The sequence below is a fragment of the Lissotriton helveticus genome, chromosome 6 (assembly GCF_964261635.1).
Source record: "Lissotriton helveticus chromosome 6, aLisHel1.1, whole genome shotgun sequence".
Lineage (NCBI taxonomy): Eukaryota > Metazoa > Chordata > Amphibia > Caudata > Salamandridae > Lissotriton > Lissotriton helveticus.
Genome location: NC_136067.1, coordinates 1,850,714,692 through 1,850,732,842, shown reverse-complemented (window position 1 = coordinate 1,850,732,842; position 18,151 = coordinate 1,850,714,692). Strand labels below are relative to the sequence as shown.

General features: G+C 47.6%; 1 protein-coding gene across 1 annotated transcript in view; it reads left to right on the top strand.

The window, feature by feature from the left end:
* The window catches only part of LOC144761925 (spermatogenesis-associated protein 7-like), a 970,202-nt gene that overhangs the window by 627,887 nt on the left and 324,164 nt on the right, over positions 1-18,151 (top strand). The window contains exon 9 of the mRNA XM_078647121.1: positions 7,842-7,919. Within this exon, the coding sequence (XP_078503247.1) occupies positions 7,842-7,919 (78 nt within the window). The remainder of the gene's footprint in view (positions 1-7,841; positions 7,920-18,151) is intronic.

Below are 18,151 nucleotides of genomic sequence, written 5' to 3'. Positions count from 1 at the left end.
TGTGTCATTCACATTTTGGTCCGCCCGCTACCACATACAGCATAGGCAAGTGGGTCAGCCCACTTCAGCCATTGGCTAACTTGACTTTGAGTGATTACATTTTCCTCTTTCACAAGAGCACATCCACACAAAAGGTGGTTCTCTTCAGTGCCAGTGTTTTAGTTTTCACTTTATTACTTTAGTGTTGCCTTTGTGTATAGAGTCCGGTGTGATAGCAGGCCATTTTCTATCAGCTCATTCATGCTGAGCACAGGACACCTTCCTGTTTTATCGGTTCCTGTCTCTTTCTATTGGTGTTGTAAGTTTGTTTTAGAGTGTCCTTTGTTTCTCTGACTGCTGCTATTTAACAGCATGCCAGGTTGTGTTCATTTAAACTGTTCTTCATGAAGTTCATTTATAACTGCACTCCCTTATATTATGTATGCATTTTAATCCAGGGCTACAGTTATATATGTAAACCGATCTGTGTGTACTGCTTGTATAGCTTTCTAGTTTGTTTTCAGTGCTAATGCGTGTAGTGATATTGGTAAACAAAATTGGGCCACATGTATCAAGCATTTTTGTGTTTGCAAATGGGCGAGAACACATGATGGTGATGGACGGAGCATCTGAACCAATCAAACACTCACACCCAGTCAACAGATCTGGGTTTAATCCATCACCGTTCTTGTCTGAACTAGGGTGGCAGAGTGGGCTAAAGAACGGTGATGGATTAAACCCAGATCTGTTGACTAGGTGTGAGTGTTTGATTGGTTCAGATGCTCCGTCCATCACCACCCCCTTTTGTACCGCTTTGTTCGTCATAAGTTGGCAGGGTATGCTCAGACGTGAGTTCCTTGCTCATTTTGCCACTAGATTCAAGCAAGCCTGGCTGAAGACGGCTGTAATGCCAGAAACCGGTCCTAGGAAACTTGTTTCCGGTCCAGGGAAGGCATGGCTTTGCAGTTTGGGCTGGACTGTTCCCATGAGGCACAGGGTCAGACTGATTTGCATATGGCCATGTCTGAACTGGGGTGGCAGAGTGGGCTAAAGAACGGTGACGGATTAAACCCAGATCTGTTAACTGGGTGTGAGTGTTTGATTCGTTCAGATGCTCCGTCCATCACCAACCCCTTTTGTACCACTTTGTTCGCCATAAGTTGGCAGGGTATGCTCAGACGTGAGTCCCTTGCTCACTTTGCCACTGGATTCAAGCAAGCCTGGCTGAAGACGGCTGTAATGCCAGAAACCGGTCCAAGGAAGCTTGTTTCCGGTCCAGGGAAGGCATGGCTTGGCAGTTCGGGCTGGACTGTTCCCATGAGGCACAGGGTCAGACTGATTTGCATATGGCCATGTCTGAACTGGGGTGGCAGAGTGGGCTAAAGAACTGTGATGGATTAAACCCAGATCTGTTGACTGGGTGTGAGTGTCTGATTGGTTCAGATGCTCCGTCCATCACCACCCCCTTTTGTACCGCTTTGTTCGCCATACGTTGGCAGGGTATGCTCAGACGTGAGTCCCTTGCTAACTTTGCCACTGGTTCAAGCAAGCCTGGCTGAAGACGGCTGTAATGCCAGAAACCGGTCCTAGGAAGCTTGTTTCCGGTCCAGGGAAGGCATGACTTGGCAGTTCGGGCTGGACTGTTCCCATGAGGCACAGGGTCAGACTGATTTGCATATGGCCATATCTGAACTGGGGTGGCAGAGTGGGCTAAAGAACGGTGATGGATTAAACCCAGATCTGTTGACTGGGTGTGAGTGTTTGAGTGGTTCAGATGCTACGTCCATCATCACCCCCTTTTGTACAACTATAGCACACAGCATGGGGCAGTGGGCCAGCCTACTTCAGCCTCTGGCTAACTTCACTTTGATTGACTGTATTTTGCTCTTTCACAAGGTGCACATCTGCATACAAGGAGTCCCCTTAGTGCCAGTGTTGCCTAATGTGATTGAAGGATGCATTTGAAGTGAGCACCAGGCACATTCCAGCTTTGTCAGTTCCTGTCTCCTTCCAGTGCTGTTGTAAATTCATGTTGAAGTAGACTTCTGCTATTTCACAGCATTCCATATTGTGTTCCTGGATTTGGTTTCACCAAAGGTACTTTGATAAACTTTGACGAGGAAGAAAACCAAACTTGATTGTACTTAATGTGTGGCACACTTGAAGGAGCGTGGACAATCACCGTAAAATGGCAGCCGCAAGTTGCTATGTGTCTGCATGGGAAGCCATTTGGTTTAGTATGAAGGCCCTCACCCACTAGTTGGTGGCATGTTTCATCATCGGGCCCCACCCGAGGCACCGAGTGCGCCTCAGGTGTGCTGCGATGCCAGATTACTGCGGAGCGGGTTTTTTGGAAGGTGAGTGTGCTGTGCAGGTGTGTTGCGTGAGATTTTAAAATTCTGTACTTGGGGTCCCTAACGGTTACTTTATTGGTGGGCCCCAGGCAGAGATTAAAAACAAAGGCTTGGGACGTGTAGGGGTTGACTTCTGGTCTCCCACGTCCAGTGTAGTCGACTAGTTTCAGCCAGGCCTTTTTATTAAACTGGCTTTCTCCAGGACCTATGTGTGGGGTGTTACAGAGATCTATGTTATTATCAGTGCCCTGATGTGAAGCACGCACTAAGGTGCTGATATATGTAAGAGGTATTTCCTCTAAGTTTGTACCTGTAAAGGAAAAAAGGACAAACAAGAGACACATAAAGTTAAAAAACGCAAAATTGTCAACCACGCACATGGGTGGGTTAGCACCTGGTGCCTAGACGTGTGAGCGAATAAGGCGGGGTGTAGGCGCTTGTGACGGAACTTGGCAATTGCCGGTTTGGTATATGCGCTACGGATGCTAGTATCTAGATGCGTAAAATAAATGTACAAATGATCTACAAGTAGGATGCTTACTCCTGTCTATAGAGGACAAAACTCCCTGGGCTTCCGCCGGAGAGTCGGGACTTATTAGCACTTTGGCTGTGTCTCCAGGCCCAATGGAACACCTGTGATCCGGTCGCAAGGTCCGAAGGAACTGAGTGCTTGGAGAAGGAGGCTTTAAATACCCTCTCTTGATCACAGGTGTAGCTCGTTGAGGATGGGCGCGGTCTGTGTGAGTAGCGTGCTCCCAGTGCTACTCTCAGTGGGCGTGTCTCTCTCTAGCCAGCATTTGTGGGATAGACAGAGAAGAAAGATGCATGCGCTCCTGCCCTAGATGGTTGTCGTGGCAGTAGTGAAGAAAAAATATCCGTAATGGTTTACATAATAAAGAATTTTATGCAATAAAGGATTTTTTATGCAATAAAGGAATTTGCTGCCTTGGGTGTTACTAAAGAATAAGGGATAACAAAATAAAGAAATACAATAAAATAAAAAGTGTATGACTGGGCAGAGGTACTGACTCGAACCCCTAGTCAGTGCAGTGTGGTGGGTGGTGCAGCACTCAAGTGAGCTCTGCTCTGGTATTCGGTAAAGGGGCAAAACACTGATTACTGGTAGTGTTTAGGCTTCACATGGAGTAGAGGCATGTATGTTTGGCACAGTCCTTGCTGGGTTTGTAGAGGTGGCTGGAGGGGACAAGGGATGATTTCCTTAAGCTATTCTGAGGCAAGATAATTATTTATTTAGGCTGTTCCAAGGAATGTTGTCATTTAGGCCCCGGATATGGGTTGACAGTCTATAGATCCAGTGCTGTTCTTTGGTGAGGAGGTTTTTCTCATTGTCAGTGGGGTGGACCGGAATTTGTTCAATTACTGTCCACCACATATCGTTAGGGGTGTGACCTGTAAGTGAGAAAGTGTTCCATGAGTCTGCTGTTGGATTTTTTGCACCGGATCGTGCTTCTGTGTTCTGTGATCCGCATGCGCAATTTTCTCGTTGACATCCCTATGTATCTGAGTTTGCACGGGCACTCAATGAGGTATATTAGATTCGTGGAATTGCAATTGGTATGCTTCAGTTGTTGCCATGTCCTTCCTGGTTCCAGGTCTTAGGTCTTGCTGTGCTGTGTCAGATGGCAGATGCTGCAGTCTCCACAGGGGTAGTCTCCTGTCACTCTAGAGTGATGGGACACTACCCCTGTGGAGACTGCAGCATCTGCAGACACATAGCATACCGACATAGCTAGTTCTCTTTGATAAACCACAAATGTCAGGGGTGCCCTGTCTTGCTGATACTTTTTGCCTTGACGATGGTACATCTAGTGTTGCGGCTACGCCAATCAGGCCAAGCTTGGGCATGTCTTTGTGGGTGAAACGCATGCAGTCTCCCTATATGCGGATGACATCCTCGTATATGTAAGAGACATACAAGATGCATTGGCCAATATAACAAGAGATCTATCTGCTTTCAAGGCAGCATCGGGCCTGGAAGTGAACTGCGCAAAGACACGCAGGTTCCCAGCTCAAACAATCATCGTGGACATCCACCACGTCAAGTGGGAGGCCCACATGTTTTGTTATCTGTGCATCAACATATACAAGTCCTCCCGCAATCTCATCGAGGGAAACCTAATGAAAGCCATGTCTTCTCTGTGGCCCCAGATTGCATTTTGGCAAACACCCCCTCTTACAATAAAGGGGCAGGTCGCTGTATCGAAGATGACAATGCTACAGAGGCTGCTCTATTACTTTGCTAATTTACAAGTCCCCATTCCCGCGGGATGTTCAGTTTGCTAGATGGAATGCTGCAAGATCTGATCTGGAATAAAGGCAGTCAAAGAATTGCCCTAACCAAACTGCAATTACCCCCGGAGGTCAGGGCCCTTGGGGACCCAAACCTTTAACATTACTATCTACCAGCACGATTGCAATGACCAATTCACTGGCTTGCATGGATTCATTCAACAGAGGTGACAGCAGTGTTCAGCAGGGACACCTTGAATAAAATACAGGAGTTGTTCCTCCCACGATCATCAATGCCTGCACACCCTAACGACCTACTCTGCATAGATTACAGATGCTATAGCAGAGCCCTGAAATTCACTCCTGGCCCACTCCCGTACACATTGTATGCCCTGTTGAGCTACCTGACCTTGTATTATGTGGCAGTAGACAGGGAAAGGATGGACACATGGGAGAATGCAGGGGTGGACACACTCTGAGCTTTACTCCAAGGCCACAATCTGATCCCGTTTGATGTGTTATTGGGGTAAACTAACTTGCCGTCTGGACAATTTTTAATATACAGGCGTCTGACTCTTGAGCTGGAACGCCTCCTGGAAGAGGTGGCCCCTGAACCCATCACGCATCCACTGATGCAAGTACTCGTTACCCTGGGGACCGTACAACACCTTATCTCTTGGACCGTTGGAGCCATCCCTCATAGCACAGTAGATCCCCTTGCTGGCCTACGATCCCAGTGGAAACAAGATCTGGGACGCCCTCTGACTCCCAAGGAATGGAAGAGGGTGCCTAAATATCCATGCATGGTTTCACGCAGTACTCGCTTCCAATATATACAACACAATATCATACACAGAGTCTACTTGACACAGGCCAGGCTTCATAAAATATATCCCACGACAACCTCCATATGGCCTCATTGTTGATAGCCTCTAGCGGACATACTGCACATGTTTTGGGATTGTCCTATAATGCGTACCTTCTGGGACAAAGTTTGCATGGTTCTCCAGAGAGTCAAAGGTTGTTCGGGCCTGAACAGCCTAGAATCCTGTCTCCTAGGCCTCCATGGCTGTAGAAAGGCAGGAAGAGCAACAACTCAATTTATTAATCAGACACTTTTGCTGGCTAGACGCACAATTACGATGAGAAGGAAAGCTGAGTGTATCCCAGGGTTCTCAGAGTGGCAGGCTACAGTGTTACATTGGGCTAGGGTGGAATCCATGGCACCGCACAGGGAGGAGCTGCGTGGCCTGCAGAGGTGTCCTATAGCTACACCCTGGGACAACCTCTTGCACACGTTCCAAAGAGATCGGAATGATGATACATACCCACAGTAATCCAGTGACATGTGGTCACTGGATTACCATGGTCTGGACTGGGTTACGTAGACCATTATGGTTCCAGACCCAGTTTGTCGCTCAAAAATGGACCAAGCGCGTCTCTCTAAGTAACCACTGGACACCCACACAATACTACATTCACACCCGAAGTAAGAGACCAGGCTCAACGCTAGCATTGTTGTGTTTTTTTTTCTTATTATTATCTCCCCAATTACTGCAGCAATATGTGCCTACTTATCTGCGTGTGATATGAGAATCCTGACGTTGATACAATATCAGATTACAAGTGTGCGGTCATGATACCATAAATGCTGTATAATGCAAAAATATCAATAAAAGTTTGTTGTTTTTTTTTAATTTGCAGCACACTTGTAACAATTTTATTTAAACAAAGGTGGGGTGTAATTTGAATTTTAGTATCCAATACTTTATACTGTAAAACCCCCTTTCCTTCCTTCTTTCTTTCCTTTTTCCTTTTTTCTTTCCTTCTTTCTGTGCTTTTTCCATCTATTTTGCCTTCTTTTTTGTCTTCTTTCTGTCTTACATTCTCTTTCCTTCTTTCATTTTACTTTCCTTCTTCCTTTCTGTTTTGCCTTTTCCCTTTCTTTTCTTTATTTTGTACCTTCTTTCTTTGTTTCATTCTTTCTTTTTCCCTTCTTTCCCTTTCCTTGTTTCATTCTTTCTTTCTTTTTTCCTTCTTTCTTTTTTCATTTTCTTTCTTCCTTTCTTCCTCTTATGCCTTTCATTTCTTAATTCTTTCCTTTATTGCCTACTTTACTTTATTCATTCCTTCTTCTCTCTTTCTTGCCCTTTTCCTTAGTTCTTTCCTTTCTTTGTTTTTTTGCCTCTATTCCTTTTTCTTTGTCTTTTCTGTTTACTTTTTTGCACCTTTGTTTCTTGCCTTCTGTACATTTTCCATGTTTTTTTCCTTGTTCTTTCTTTTTTGCGCACTTTACTTCATTCTTCTTCCTTATTTTTATAACTCTTTCTGTTTTACCTTCTTTACTTCTTTCTTTCCTTCTTTATTTGCCTTCATTACTTTTTCTTTTCTCTTGTTATTTTTGCCTTCTTTGTTCTTTCTTTTGTATTCTTTCCTTCTTTCTTTCTGTTTAGCCAACTTCCTTTCTTTCTCTTTATTTCTTACTTATTTTATGTCTTTCTGTCTTTATATCTTTCTTTCTTCTTTCTTTCCTTCCTTCCTTTTTTCTTTTTTGCCTTTGTCTTTCCTTTTTTCTTTCATTCTTCCTTTTTGACCTTCTCCCCTCCTTTCTTCCTTTTTGCCTTCCTTCTTTCCCTTTTTGACTTCTACCCTTCCTTCCTTCATCTTTTTTCTATGCCTTCCTTCCTTTTTTGTATGCTTTCCTTCTTACTTGCTTCCCTTCTTTCTCACCTTCTTTTTCAAAAGTGAGGCTAGCAGCCAATGCCAGACAGATGGCTTTTTTAGGTCTGTGTTAGCAAAGACTTCCTGATTTTACTAAAAGTATGTTTGAGCATAGTTACTTATAGGAGTTTTCAGCTAGACTTCATCCATTAGTCTGTGATTGTGTCATTCACATTTTTCTTCTACTCGTGCATCAAGGGGCACTTCATCCATTGACTGACTGCACTATGAGTTACAGCACGCTGTCCTTTTCACAAGGAGTACATCCACACACAAGACAGTTCCCTTTAGTGCTGGGTTTATCATGGTGAAGTGTTAATTTTTTCAGACCAGAAAAACACTTTTGCCATTACCATTTGTTGTTTTATATTTAATGAGGGCCCGGCAACTTCCCAAATAATAATGTTTTGCAAAACAAAACAAGAATTGCCAAAAGGCAGGCAGCCCATGCCAAACCTATTGGTTTTGCCAGTGCTTATTTTTAGACGAAATGCTTAAATGCACTATTGATGTTAACACTCTGCCATCTTTCAACAGGGAAGAGGACCTCAAATACCTCCAGTTTCTTCAAGAAGTCACAGAGGACATTTTAATGAGAGGCAATTCTTCTGCCAAGTAAGTTGTCACGGATAACAGAAAATTAAATTAATTTACTGTAATGCATGCTGGCAGTCAGTGGGGTGACCATGCTGGGCTAGCTCTAGGGCAGTGTGACCGGCGCCATGGCACCAGGCGCTGACTTCGGGAGGGTGGCAGCGTATTTTCAAATACTTTGTGGATGTAAAAGCCCCTGCTGCAGTTTCTTTACCTCCAGCAATTTCCGGGCAGCAATAAAAATATCAAGATAACTCTGGTGAATAATGGGTCTGCTGGAGAGAGATCAAAGTTTTGGCCAGTGAAGGTTTTGACTCATCATAAGGTAGCACAGAGGGTAATATGCCTGCTGCAAAGATCATGCACCAGGTAGATCACAGAAGTGCATCTAATGTAAATAGTTCAGTGGGTTACTGCTTTTGTCTAAGAGATCCTATTTTTACTTGCAGTTTATAAGTTAAAGTGCTAATATACAAGGTTGGATTGGTAAGGTGGGCACTTGGGCAATGGGCCGGTGTCTGAGTTGCAGCTGTGGGCCACTTTTTTGGCCAGCTTGGTGGCTGATTTGGGCTTTATCTGTGCTCTTCAGATGCCTCCAGCTGCCCATTGGGGGCCTGAGCAGTCTTGCTGGAGGCAGATGGGCCTCTATTACCTCCCTTTGCCAAGGGGTTGGGGGTGTCATTCCCAGTCTCTCGCTGGGCTGGCCAATTAATGTACGCACATTGAATAAGGCAGGGGGCCTTTGCAGAAGGGTCCTCAATTATTCAGGTGTGGTTCACCGTTGTGAACTAATCTGTGCACAGTCCTGCGAGCATTTTCTTTTCTTATCTCAGTGAAGTTAAGAAAACATGGCTCTTTTAAACAACCCTCCCCATCCTTCTTGATATTTAAAACACTAAAGCAGGGCTTTGCGAAAAGGCGCAATCCGCCAAGTGCCTGGGCTTATTTTGCATTCCAATCCAACCTTGCTAATATAGAACAGTGGCCTATTAACTGTCATGAAAGAGCTCCATGCACACTGCAAGGTATAGGTGAGAACATTATGTTTTCTTACTCAGTCTTTCATTATCCTAACGTCGCAAAAGGGTTCATTTGGGTAGAAATCAGTTCTCATTAGTAAAGACAACCCCCAACCATGGTGTTACATTTTAAATTCTGGATTTGTGCTTCTCGAGTACAAGCACTCTTAACTGTACTGTCTACCAGTATGGATGACATGTGACTCCTACACCTTGTAGTCCTCAATGTCTTATGTAATAATTCCTACAGACTGATTCACACGCTTCTGATTCATTGCCTCTGTGTAATGTGTGTGTGTGATGTAAAGTGCTCTGGGGGTTGTGGCCAAGATGGCGGCGGAGTAGGACGTGTTCTCGGTCTCTCCGGCGCCACAAATCTCTTAGCTTTGTTTATCATCCTGCTAAGCGCCCATCCACGCCTGAAACTGTGCTAGCGTGTTCCCGGGTGTCGTTCGGCGGTGTCTGGCACCTTCCTTTTGACGATTGGCCTGAGTGAGGAGGTGCGGCGTGGTGCGGCCTAGGCGGGAGGCGAGCCAGGGGTTCCTCCGGGCCACAGCACCGAACGGCTCCGGAGGAGTGCGGGCTTTCCAGTGGCTCTTGGGCAGCGGCTACGGAGGTGTTGGAGACTGCTCCCGGGTGTCCTGAGCCAGACAGCCGCGAGCGACCTGATCCAGCTCCGCAGCAGGGGGATGGCGGGTCTCACGGGGCGGGGGTATACTGGAGCTAACTGGGCCCGTTGAGGTCGCATAGCGGTATCGGAGCTTCCTCGCGCCCGCCTGCATCATCGGCGAGTGGAGAGTGTGTGGAGGCCATCGGGAGATACGCACAGACGGGCGATCGCCGCTACGGGCCTACAGCCTGCCATCGCCTGCCGAGGGAGTGAGGAGAGGGAGAGCGGGTCAGGAGTGAGAGGCGTCGCCCCGGCCCTAACCGGTGACAAGGAGGCCGGTCCAGCTGCGCGACTCCCTGGAGGCGGCCCAGTACCTGCGGCGGGCTTGGTTCACAGGCTGCCCGAGTCGAGTGCAGTGGAGATGCGCAGGGTGGCAGGGCCTAGCCGGGGGTGCTGTGAACAGCGAGTGACAATCTGGAACGGCCGCGGTGGTTGAGATCCCTGCTCTGCGGGTGAGTGCTCCCTCGCGGTGCAGCGCCATTGACTATGACGGTGAAGGTGAGAGTGGCGTTGGTGGCCCCTGGGGAGACGCAGTACTTCGGTCCGCGATTCGGCGGACGGTGCGGCTTCGAGGAGGGAATAGGAGTCCTGAGGTCTTGGCCAGTGGCGAGACACTTTCCCGGATTTGGGTAGGGGCGGCCATTAGAGGGACAGGAAGACTTGCTTGGCCAACGTGCTTCTTGGCGCCCCTACCCCCGCTACTGCCTGAGCGTGAGACCCTACTCGGACCGCGTTTCGGCGGGAGGCGCGCTGCCAGCTTTTGTAAGGCCTGCTTCCTCCACCTCTCTCCCGCGAGCTGCAGAGCATATCAGCTATACAGAGTGCCTGGACCTAGTCTCTGTCGACCGAGCCCGGCTGGGATTGGAATTGGTGCTGTGCTTCAGTCCGGCTATCGCTGAGTAGTCTGATCTGGCTTGTAACTCCCGCAGCTGGCCCTGATTTATGTGTGAATAAGCCGCAGCCTGGCCCTTCCTTGATGTGGCCCCGCCGGCGGTGCGTGGGGTAGCGGACAGGAGTGGTGTAACAGTGTACGGAGCAGCCTGCTAGGTTTGAGCTGGCTGACGGTGCTGTTAGGCACCAAGGAAGGTGAGTCACTAAAGGGTAGCAGGCTCGCCTTCGCCCCCATTGTGAGCCACCTAAGAAGACAAAATGGCGACAGCCAGGCTCAAGAAAGATAAATTGCTGAAGGACAATAATCAGAAACCCTCTCTGCAGCCAACTTTGCCGGTCACTGACAAATCCCCGCGCCATGATGACAACGATGCTCCAGCGACCAAGGCATTCATACTAGAGCTGTTTGCTGCCATTAAGGAGGATATTACGGAGCTATGCTCCCAGCTTGCCTCGGACATGAGAGAACTGCGGCGAGATGTGGACAATGTGGGGGAGCGAGTCGCAACTTTAGAGGAACACGATTTGGGTACGGCGGAGGATATTCACCAGCTGCAACAGGACGTGATCCGTCTCACGGAGCAGAACCTAGACCTACAGGCCCACACCGACGATTTGGAGAACAGATCTCGGCGAAATAACATCCGGATCAGGGCGGTCCCGTGAAAAGGCGAAGGTACGGACCTGCGAGAGTATGTGGAGGTCCTTTTTAAGCACATTTTGAATGAGGAGGACCTGCAGGAGATTAAAATGGATCGTGTGCACCGAGTGGGTTTACCACGGGAACCCAAGTCCCCCCCCTCCAGACATCCTCGTATGTGTGCATGACTTTCAACTTAAGGAGAGAATCCTGAGATGGGCGTGCGACCTCGTCCCCCTCCAATTTCGGGACCACCATCCTGTGTCGTTCCAGGACTTAGCGGCCTCTACATTGCTCAAGCGGAGAGACTTTAAGCCCTTCACTAATTATCTGAGGGAGCAGGGGGTCCCCTACTCGTAGGGGCACCCGTTCAGGCGGAAGTCCAAATTGGTTCAGGTTCGGTCACTGGAAGCGGCCCGTACCATTCTGGGCTTGGAAAGACCTGCTACCCCGTCTGAGACCGGCGGCTCTCCTGATAGACGCCAACGACGCTCCACAGAATGGCAGAAGGTTGGCAGACAGGCACCAGTGTTGAAACCGGACCGGTCGTTAAGCTTGAAGGAGAGAGGGAATGCGGTGGCCTCAGTGGCATTGATGACGGACGCTCCCGGAGACGCCTGAGACTTCAAACCTCTAGCTGGGCCTTTCAGGGACTTTGCCTGGCGCCGGAGGGGTCCGGATGAGGACCACCTGCGTTACTTGTAAGTGTCCTTGCTGAAAGGAATGTCCTGTATCAGGAACTGGGTACGGGGTTGGTGGGCGCCATGTTCCCCTGCCTTTGGGGCCTGTTTAACGGACTTCCGTTTATTCCTAGCTCTAGTGTTGTTAGGTTTTGGGACTTTGTGGTTTTCCTTGTGTTGGGGAGGAGGAGGGAGGGGGGCTAGGTGGGTTGGGGGAGGACTGGGGGGGCTCTGCATCAGCTGGGGACTTAATGGTGACGGTGGAGGTTTGATCTTATCTCACAGGGGCGGCGGGGGTGCGTATGGCTGGCTGCTCATCCCTTGGTTGTATTTTGTTAGCCTCAGTGGCCTGTGGAGTATTGGCTCTGCTCATCCTCCTCATGTGGGTTGGATCGGGACCTGGAAACGGGAAGCCCATAGTCTGGCGGTAGTGAGAGCAGCCACCAATGGCCCGTGTGGCTTCAGTCATGCATACTGGGTCTGGACACCGCATGCGCATTAGCCTGCTTTTTCTGCCTGAACTGCGATGACTAGAGACCTGAGAGTGGTGAGCCTGAATGTTCGTGGGTTAAATAGCCCGGTGAAGTGATCTGCGATCCTGTCCCTTTTAGAGAATGCTGATAGTGATGTGTGCCTTTTGCAAGAAACCCACCTGCTCTCTAAAGACGTCCGACGCATGCAGGACAAGCGTTACCCCTTGCAGCTCTGCTCCTCAGGCCCGAACAAGAAAAATGGGGTGGCATTATTGTTTAGTAGCCGTGTGCATTGTAAAGTGCTATCTCAAGTGCTGGACATTAGGGGGAGGTTCTTGGCAGTACAGGTTCAATGGGGTGAGGCAACCTTAACAATAGGGTCCATGTATGCCCCGAATGTTCAGCAAGAATCCTTCCTGCGTGCTGCCTTCGCGCAGGTCCTGGCGTCCCCGGATGCATTGATCTTGGTGGGGGGGACTTTAATCATGTGATGGAGGGGGGATAGATAGATCAGAGCAGCGCTCGCACCAAGCTGGCACCTGGTCGCAGGAAGGGAAGCTGTGGCTGGCCGAGGGAGGGCTGCACGATGTGTGGCGCATTCAGCACCCTCAAGAACGAGATTTCACTTACTATTCAGCAGCACACAAGACGTACGCGCGTCTTGACCACTTCTTCGCCACATCGGCCTTCCTACCTCACTTATCTGATGCGGACATTACACCATATCTGTAAAGGTCTCGCTCTGTGGCGCCAGACCTCCGTCAGCCAGTTGGCGGCTTAGGGACTCCATGTTACATTCAGATGACGTGGTGACGAAGATTCGGGACACTATCACTCACTACCTCGATGGAAATCAAGTGGTGGACACATCACTGGCGCCAATCTGGAAGGCCCTGAAGTTGGTGGTTAGGGGGGATTTCATAGCGCTTGCGGCCACATATGCTAAGTTGCGCAGGGAGAAACGCGAAGAGTTGGAGGGGAATGTACGCGGCTTGGAGGCGATCCACAAGAGGACGGGGGGCCCAAGGGTGTGGATAGAATTAGAGAGAAAGAGGCGCATGCTCAAACACCTGGATCTTGACAGAGCGGCGTATGCATTGCTGCGCTTGCGTCTCAAATTCTATCTCTGTGGCGATAAAGGGGGTAAGATGCTTGCGCATAGGCTACGAGCGCGGGTGCAGACCTATGCCATCACTGAAATCAAAGATAGCCAGGCGACGCTCCACAACACTGACGCTGCCATTCTCGACACCTTCCGCCACTTTTATCAGTCATTATACACGAGGGAAGGTGCAACGCATGAGAACATAACGCAATACCTAGCATCATCTCACATCACTCCCTTCATCCCAATTCGGTCGAAGCGTTAGACTCGGAGATCCGCATAGAGGAGGTTATATTGGCCATTTCCCGGCTCAAACTGGCTAAGTCACCAGGGCCAGACGGGTTCTCAGCTATATTCTACAAGACATTCTGTAGGGAGCTGGCTCCTTTTTTGACCCGTCTCTTCAATTCCTTTCTTGGCACTGGGGTGGTCACTCCCTCCACGACTGAGGCGGCCATAACGATTATTCTCAAGCCTGGGAAGAAGCCGACTGACTGCGGCTCTTATAGGCCGATCTCGCTTCTTAACATTGATGCCAAGTTATTTGCGGGAGTTTTGGCAGCAAGGCTTAGCCCTTTAATGGATGAAGTGATTGAACCTGACCAGGCAGGGTTTATACCAACCAGGCAAGGGGGAGATAATACCAAAAGGCTGCTCCATCTGCTGGACCTAGTCCACCGCTCTAAAGCTCAGATTTTCCTATTGTCTATAGATGCAGAGAAAGCCTTCGACTGCGTGGACTGGGGCTATATGTTCGAGGTGCTGAAAGCCTTTGGCATTGGCAATAACTTTTTACGTTGGGTTCGGTGCCTATATGCAGTGCCCAAGGCGGTGGTGAGGGTGAATGGTTGTAGGTCTGCCCCTTTCTCCATTACTAGGGGAAAGCGGCAGGGGTGCCCCCTCTCCCCGCTGCTTTTCGCGCTCTACATGGAACCCTTTGCCCAGCGCGTTCGTGCCCACGCTACTATCTCAGATATTCGCTTTGGGGCTGATGTCCATAAAATCAGTCTTTATGCGGATGACGTCATTTTGGCGTTAGACTACTACATAGCTTCCCCCACTTGGAGGAAGGCTCCCCGGTGCACAGCGCAAAATTGACTGTCGAGTCTGAAATTGTATGTACAGTTCATCCAAAAGTTAAATCAACACGATAAAGAGTTAGTTCATCAATGCTTCAAAGTGCATAAAACCAACATAATCCTAAACCGATATCATCCAATCATCAATAATCCCAATGCATTTCGGGCTGATGTCAAGCCCTTCCTCAGGGGACAGCTCTACAAACATAAAGGAAAACATCATAATGTCATTACAGTTGCCAACATTCTTGAACTAGAGGTTAGCACCTTTAAGCTTCTTCGTAATATTCGTTTAAGGCATTATTTTCAAAATGTAGTAACCGCACCCATGCAGGAGGAAGACATGTTGCGAGGACTACGTCCCCACAGCACCTTCATGGCTCCTGTTAGTCACAAGATTATCGACATGTTCGAAAACTTAGTGGAGAGAGACATCGCTCGACTTCCTTTTCAATCTAGGATCAAGCAGGACAACTTAACCAAAAGGGAGAAGAACGTCTTGCAAAAAATTGCCAACAATTCTTCGATTGTATGTCAAACTGCTGACAAGGGCGGCGCCCTTCTGATCATGGATGCCACTTATTACGCTGAACAAGTCCAGGGTCACACACTGGACCCCAACACTTATGCACCTCTATCTACAGATCCCACCAATGAGTTTGCTTCTATCCTAACTGATATCATCAGTCAGGCTTTTGAGAACGGAACCATCAATGACAGAGTAAGACGCTATCTCACACCCATCAATCCCAGACCTCCTGTGCTATACATGTTGCCGAAGGTGCACAAGCACCCGACGAGACCACCTTTGAGACCCATCGTCTCGACAAAAGGAAGCATTCATGAAACCACTGGCAAGTTTCTGGACAGATATTTACAGCCTTTTGTTCTGAACACGAGATCACATGTAAGAGATACTACTGACTTTCTCATCAAATTAAAACAAGCTTCTGAACCGCTGGAGGACCAAGAGTTGATATTGTGCACAGTGGATGTATGTTCACTGTACACTTCTATACCACATGACCTTGGAATAACAGCCGTGGAACATGAATTATCCAATTCTGATTTGGATGCTGACATGCAGGTACTACTCTTGGAACTGATGGTATTCACCTTATACCACAGTTACTTCACAGTGTTTGACAAGTGGTTTCATCAGTTATGCGGGACCGCCATGGGAAATTGTGCGGCGCCGTCGTACGCTAATATATTCATGAAATCCTTTGAAGAATCACACATATTGAATCAACCAGCATGGCAAAATTGTGGGATGCTCTATTTGAGATTTATTGATGACATTTTCATCTTATGGGCAGGAACAGAAAATGCTCTTATGGATTTCCTGAAATCCTGGAATGTAATTAATGATCGAGTTGAGTTCACGTGGAGCTTCGACAGAGAGTGCATTCACTTTTTGGATGTAAAGGTTGAACGACATGCAGGCAAAGTGACCACCACCATGTTTCGCAAACCCACTGATCGCAATTCAATTTTACATTACCGGAGTTTTCATCGACCTGGGTTGAAATGAAATTTACCTCTCTCTCAGCTGATGCGGGTCAAACGCATTGTTTCATCTGATAACTTATGCCAACAAGAAAAGCTCAACATGGTGGAGAGGTTTAAAGCTCGTGGTTACCCCCAACAGACACTGGATAAGGCTGTTACCCGATGTGGGAACATGAACCGTGATGACCTTCTACAAGTTCGGCCCAAAACTGAGAACTCTCGGATGGTAGTTGTTTCCAAGTACACTGTCATGAGCAACCAGTTTAGAAACATCATTTCCAACTACTGGTCTTTACTCAGTTTGGAACCTGACTTCCAGGGAGCCTTCACACAGCCACCGTTGTTTGCGTACACCAGGGGACGCAACCTAAAAGAGATTTTGTCTAAACCCAGGGAGCAGAATCAACCTGTAACTTTTAAGGGACTTAGACCCTGCTGCAACTGTAGCAATTGTAATAACTGCATACAAGGGAATGTTACCAACCATCCCATGAAGGGTCATCCTATCAAATTACGAGTTAATGCCACCTGCAATTCTGCTAATGTGATTTATATGCTGAAATGTCCCTGCGGGAAGTGCTATGTCGGCCACACTGAAAGAAAAATTAGAGTGCGGTTACTGGAACACAAGAGCAATATAAGAACTGGCAATATTAAATCCACAGTAGCTGCACATTTCTCTGAACAAAAACATACTGTAGCCCAGTTGAAATTTCTCATATTGGAGCAAGTAACACCGACACACAACAACAAAAACACTTTGCTTAAAAGAGAGAACAATTGGATCCGCTTCATGGCGACGATGCAGCCACACGGATTGAATGACAGGATGGAATTTCTGTGTTACCTTTGAACTGTATATCTTTTGTTATATCATTGCCTTAATCGTCCCTTTGACATAGTGTGCATATACCCAGTAACCTGTTTTTAAGCTTGATGACTTGCACATTATACTTTGTGTTGTTCATACGTGTGATTATTTTCACTGAGCATGTCACTGCTTTGGTTTTAAGCTTTAGCCAACCCTTCATTCGTTTGTTCTGTTCGCTTTCATCTTTTTTAACACCTTTCCAAGATGGCGCCGGTTTACACTTTACCGCTTAGTCCTCTGTCCATGATTAATATATACACCTCGCGTTTACTAACCTCACCGACACTTCTATCGCTCGAGGTTTCATGCTGGTTGCATACTGAGGGAGTCCGCGGACTTCATTGACTGTGAGTACCTCTGTTGAGGACTATTGTAACCGCTGCTACACTTAGGCTCATCCACCTTGGGTGGTTTTCTAACGCGAACCTATAATTTTACAGGCTGTAACTACTGTTTCTCACTGATGTAATCATATCAGTGAGTATTGAGCATGGAAGTGTTACATTTCTGGTGTGTTTGGCACACTATAGCACTATCTTGGTATCTTTGAGCACTTGGGCGTAGTTGAACGCTGTCACGTATAGTTTTTGACTTAGTGCGTTTACGTTAGTTTTGCAAACACAACTCTCGCTGATACCCTGATCCAACGAATGGGTGAATTAATGTATCACTTTCCAATTTTCAGCACACTGGGTCATGTTTTTTAATATTATGTCTCTTTTAATACCTTGTGATGCTAATTGCACTATATTGAGTTTTTAGTAGTGGTGCAACAACTATTTGGCAACTGTAATGACATTATGATGTTTTCCTTTACGTTTGTAGAGCTGTCCCCTGAGGAAGGGCTTGACATCAGCCCGAAATGCATTGGGATTATTGATGATTGGATGATATCGTTTTTGGATTATGTTGGTTTTATGCACTTTGAAGCATTGATGAACTAACTCATGAAACTAATGAGTATGGATTAAAAAACTGAGGAACCTCTTTATCATGTTGATTTAACTTTTGGATGAACTGTACATACAACTTCAGACTCGACAGTCAATTTTGCGCTGTGCACCGGGGAGCCTTCCTCCAAGTGGGGGAAGCTATGTAGTAGTCTTCTATTGTTCACGCTGATAGGGTCAGACAGCGTTCATCTCTGGCAGCACGCCACAGACATTAACATTGGTTATTATTGGATTCACTCAGCTGTGCAAGTCCTCTCTTCATTCTTTGTTAGTCATTTTGGCGTTGACTGACCCTCACTCTTCCCTACGGTGCTTGTCCACTGAGCTCCTTGCCTTCCACACGGCGGCGGGTTTTAAGGT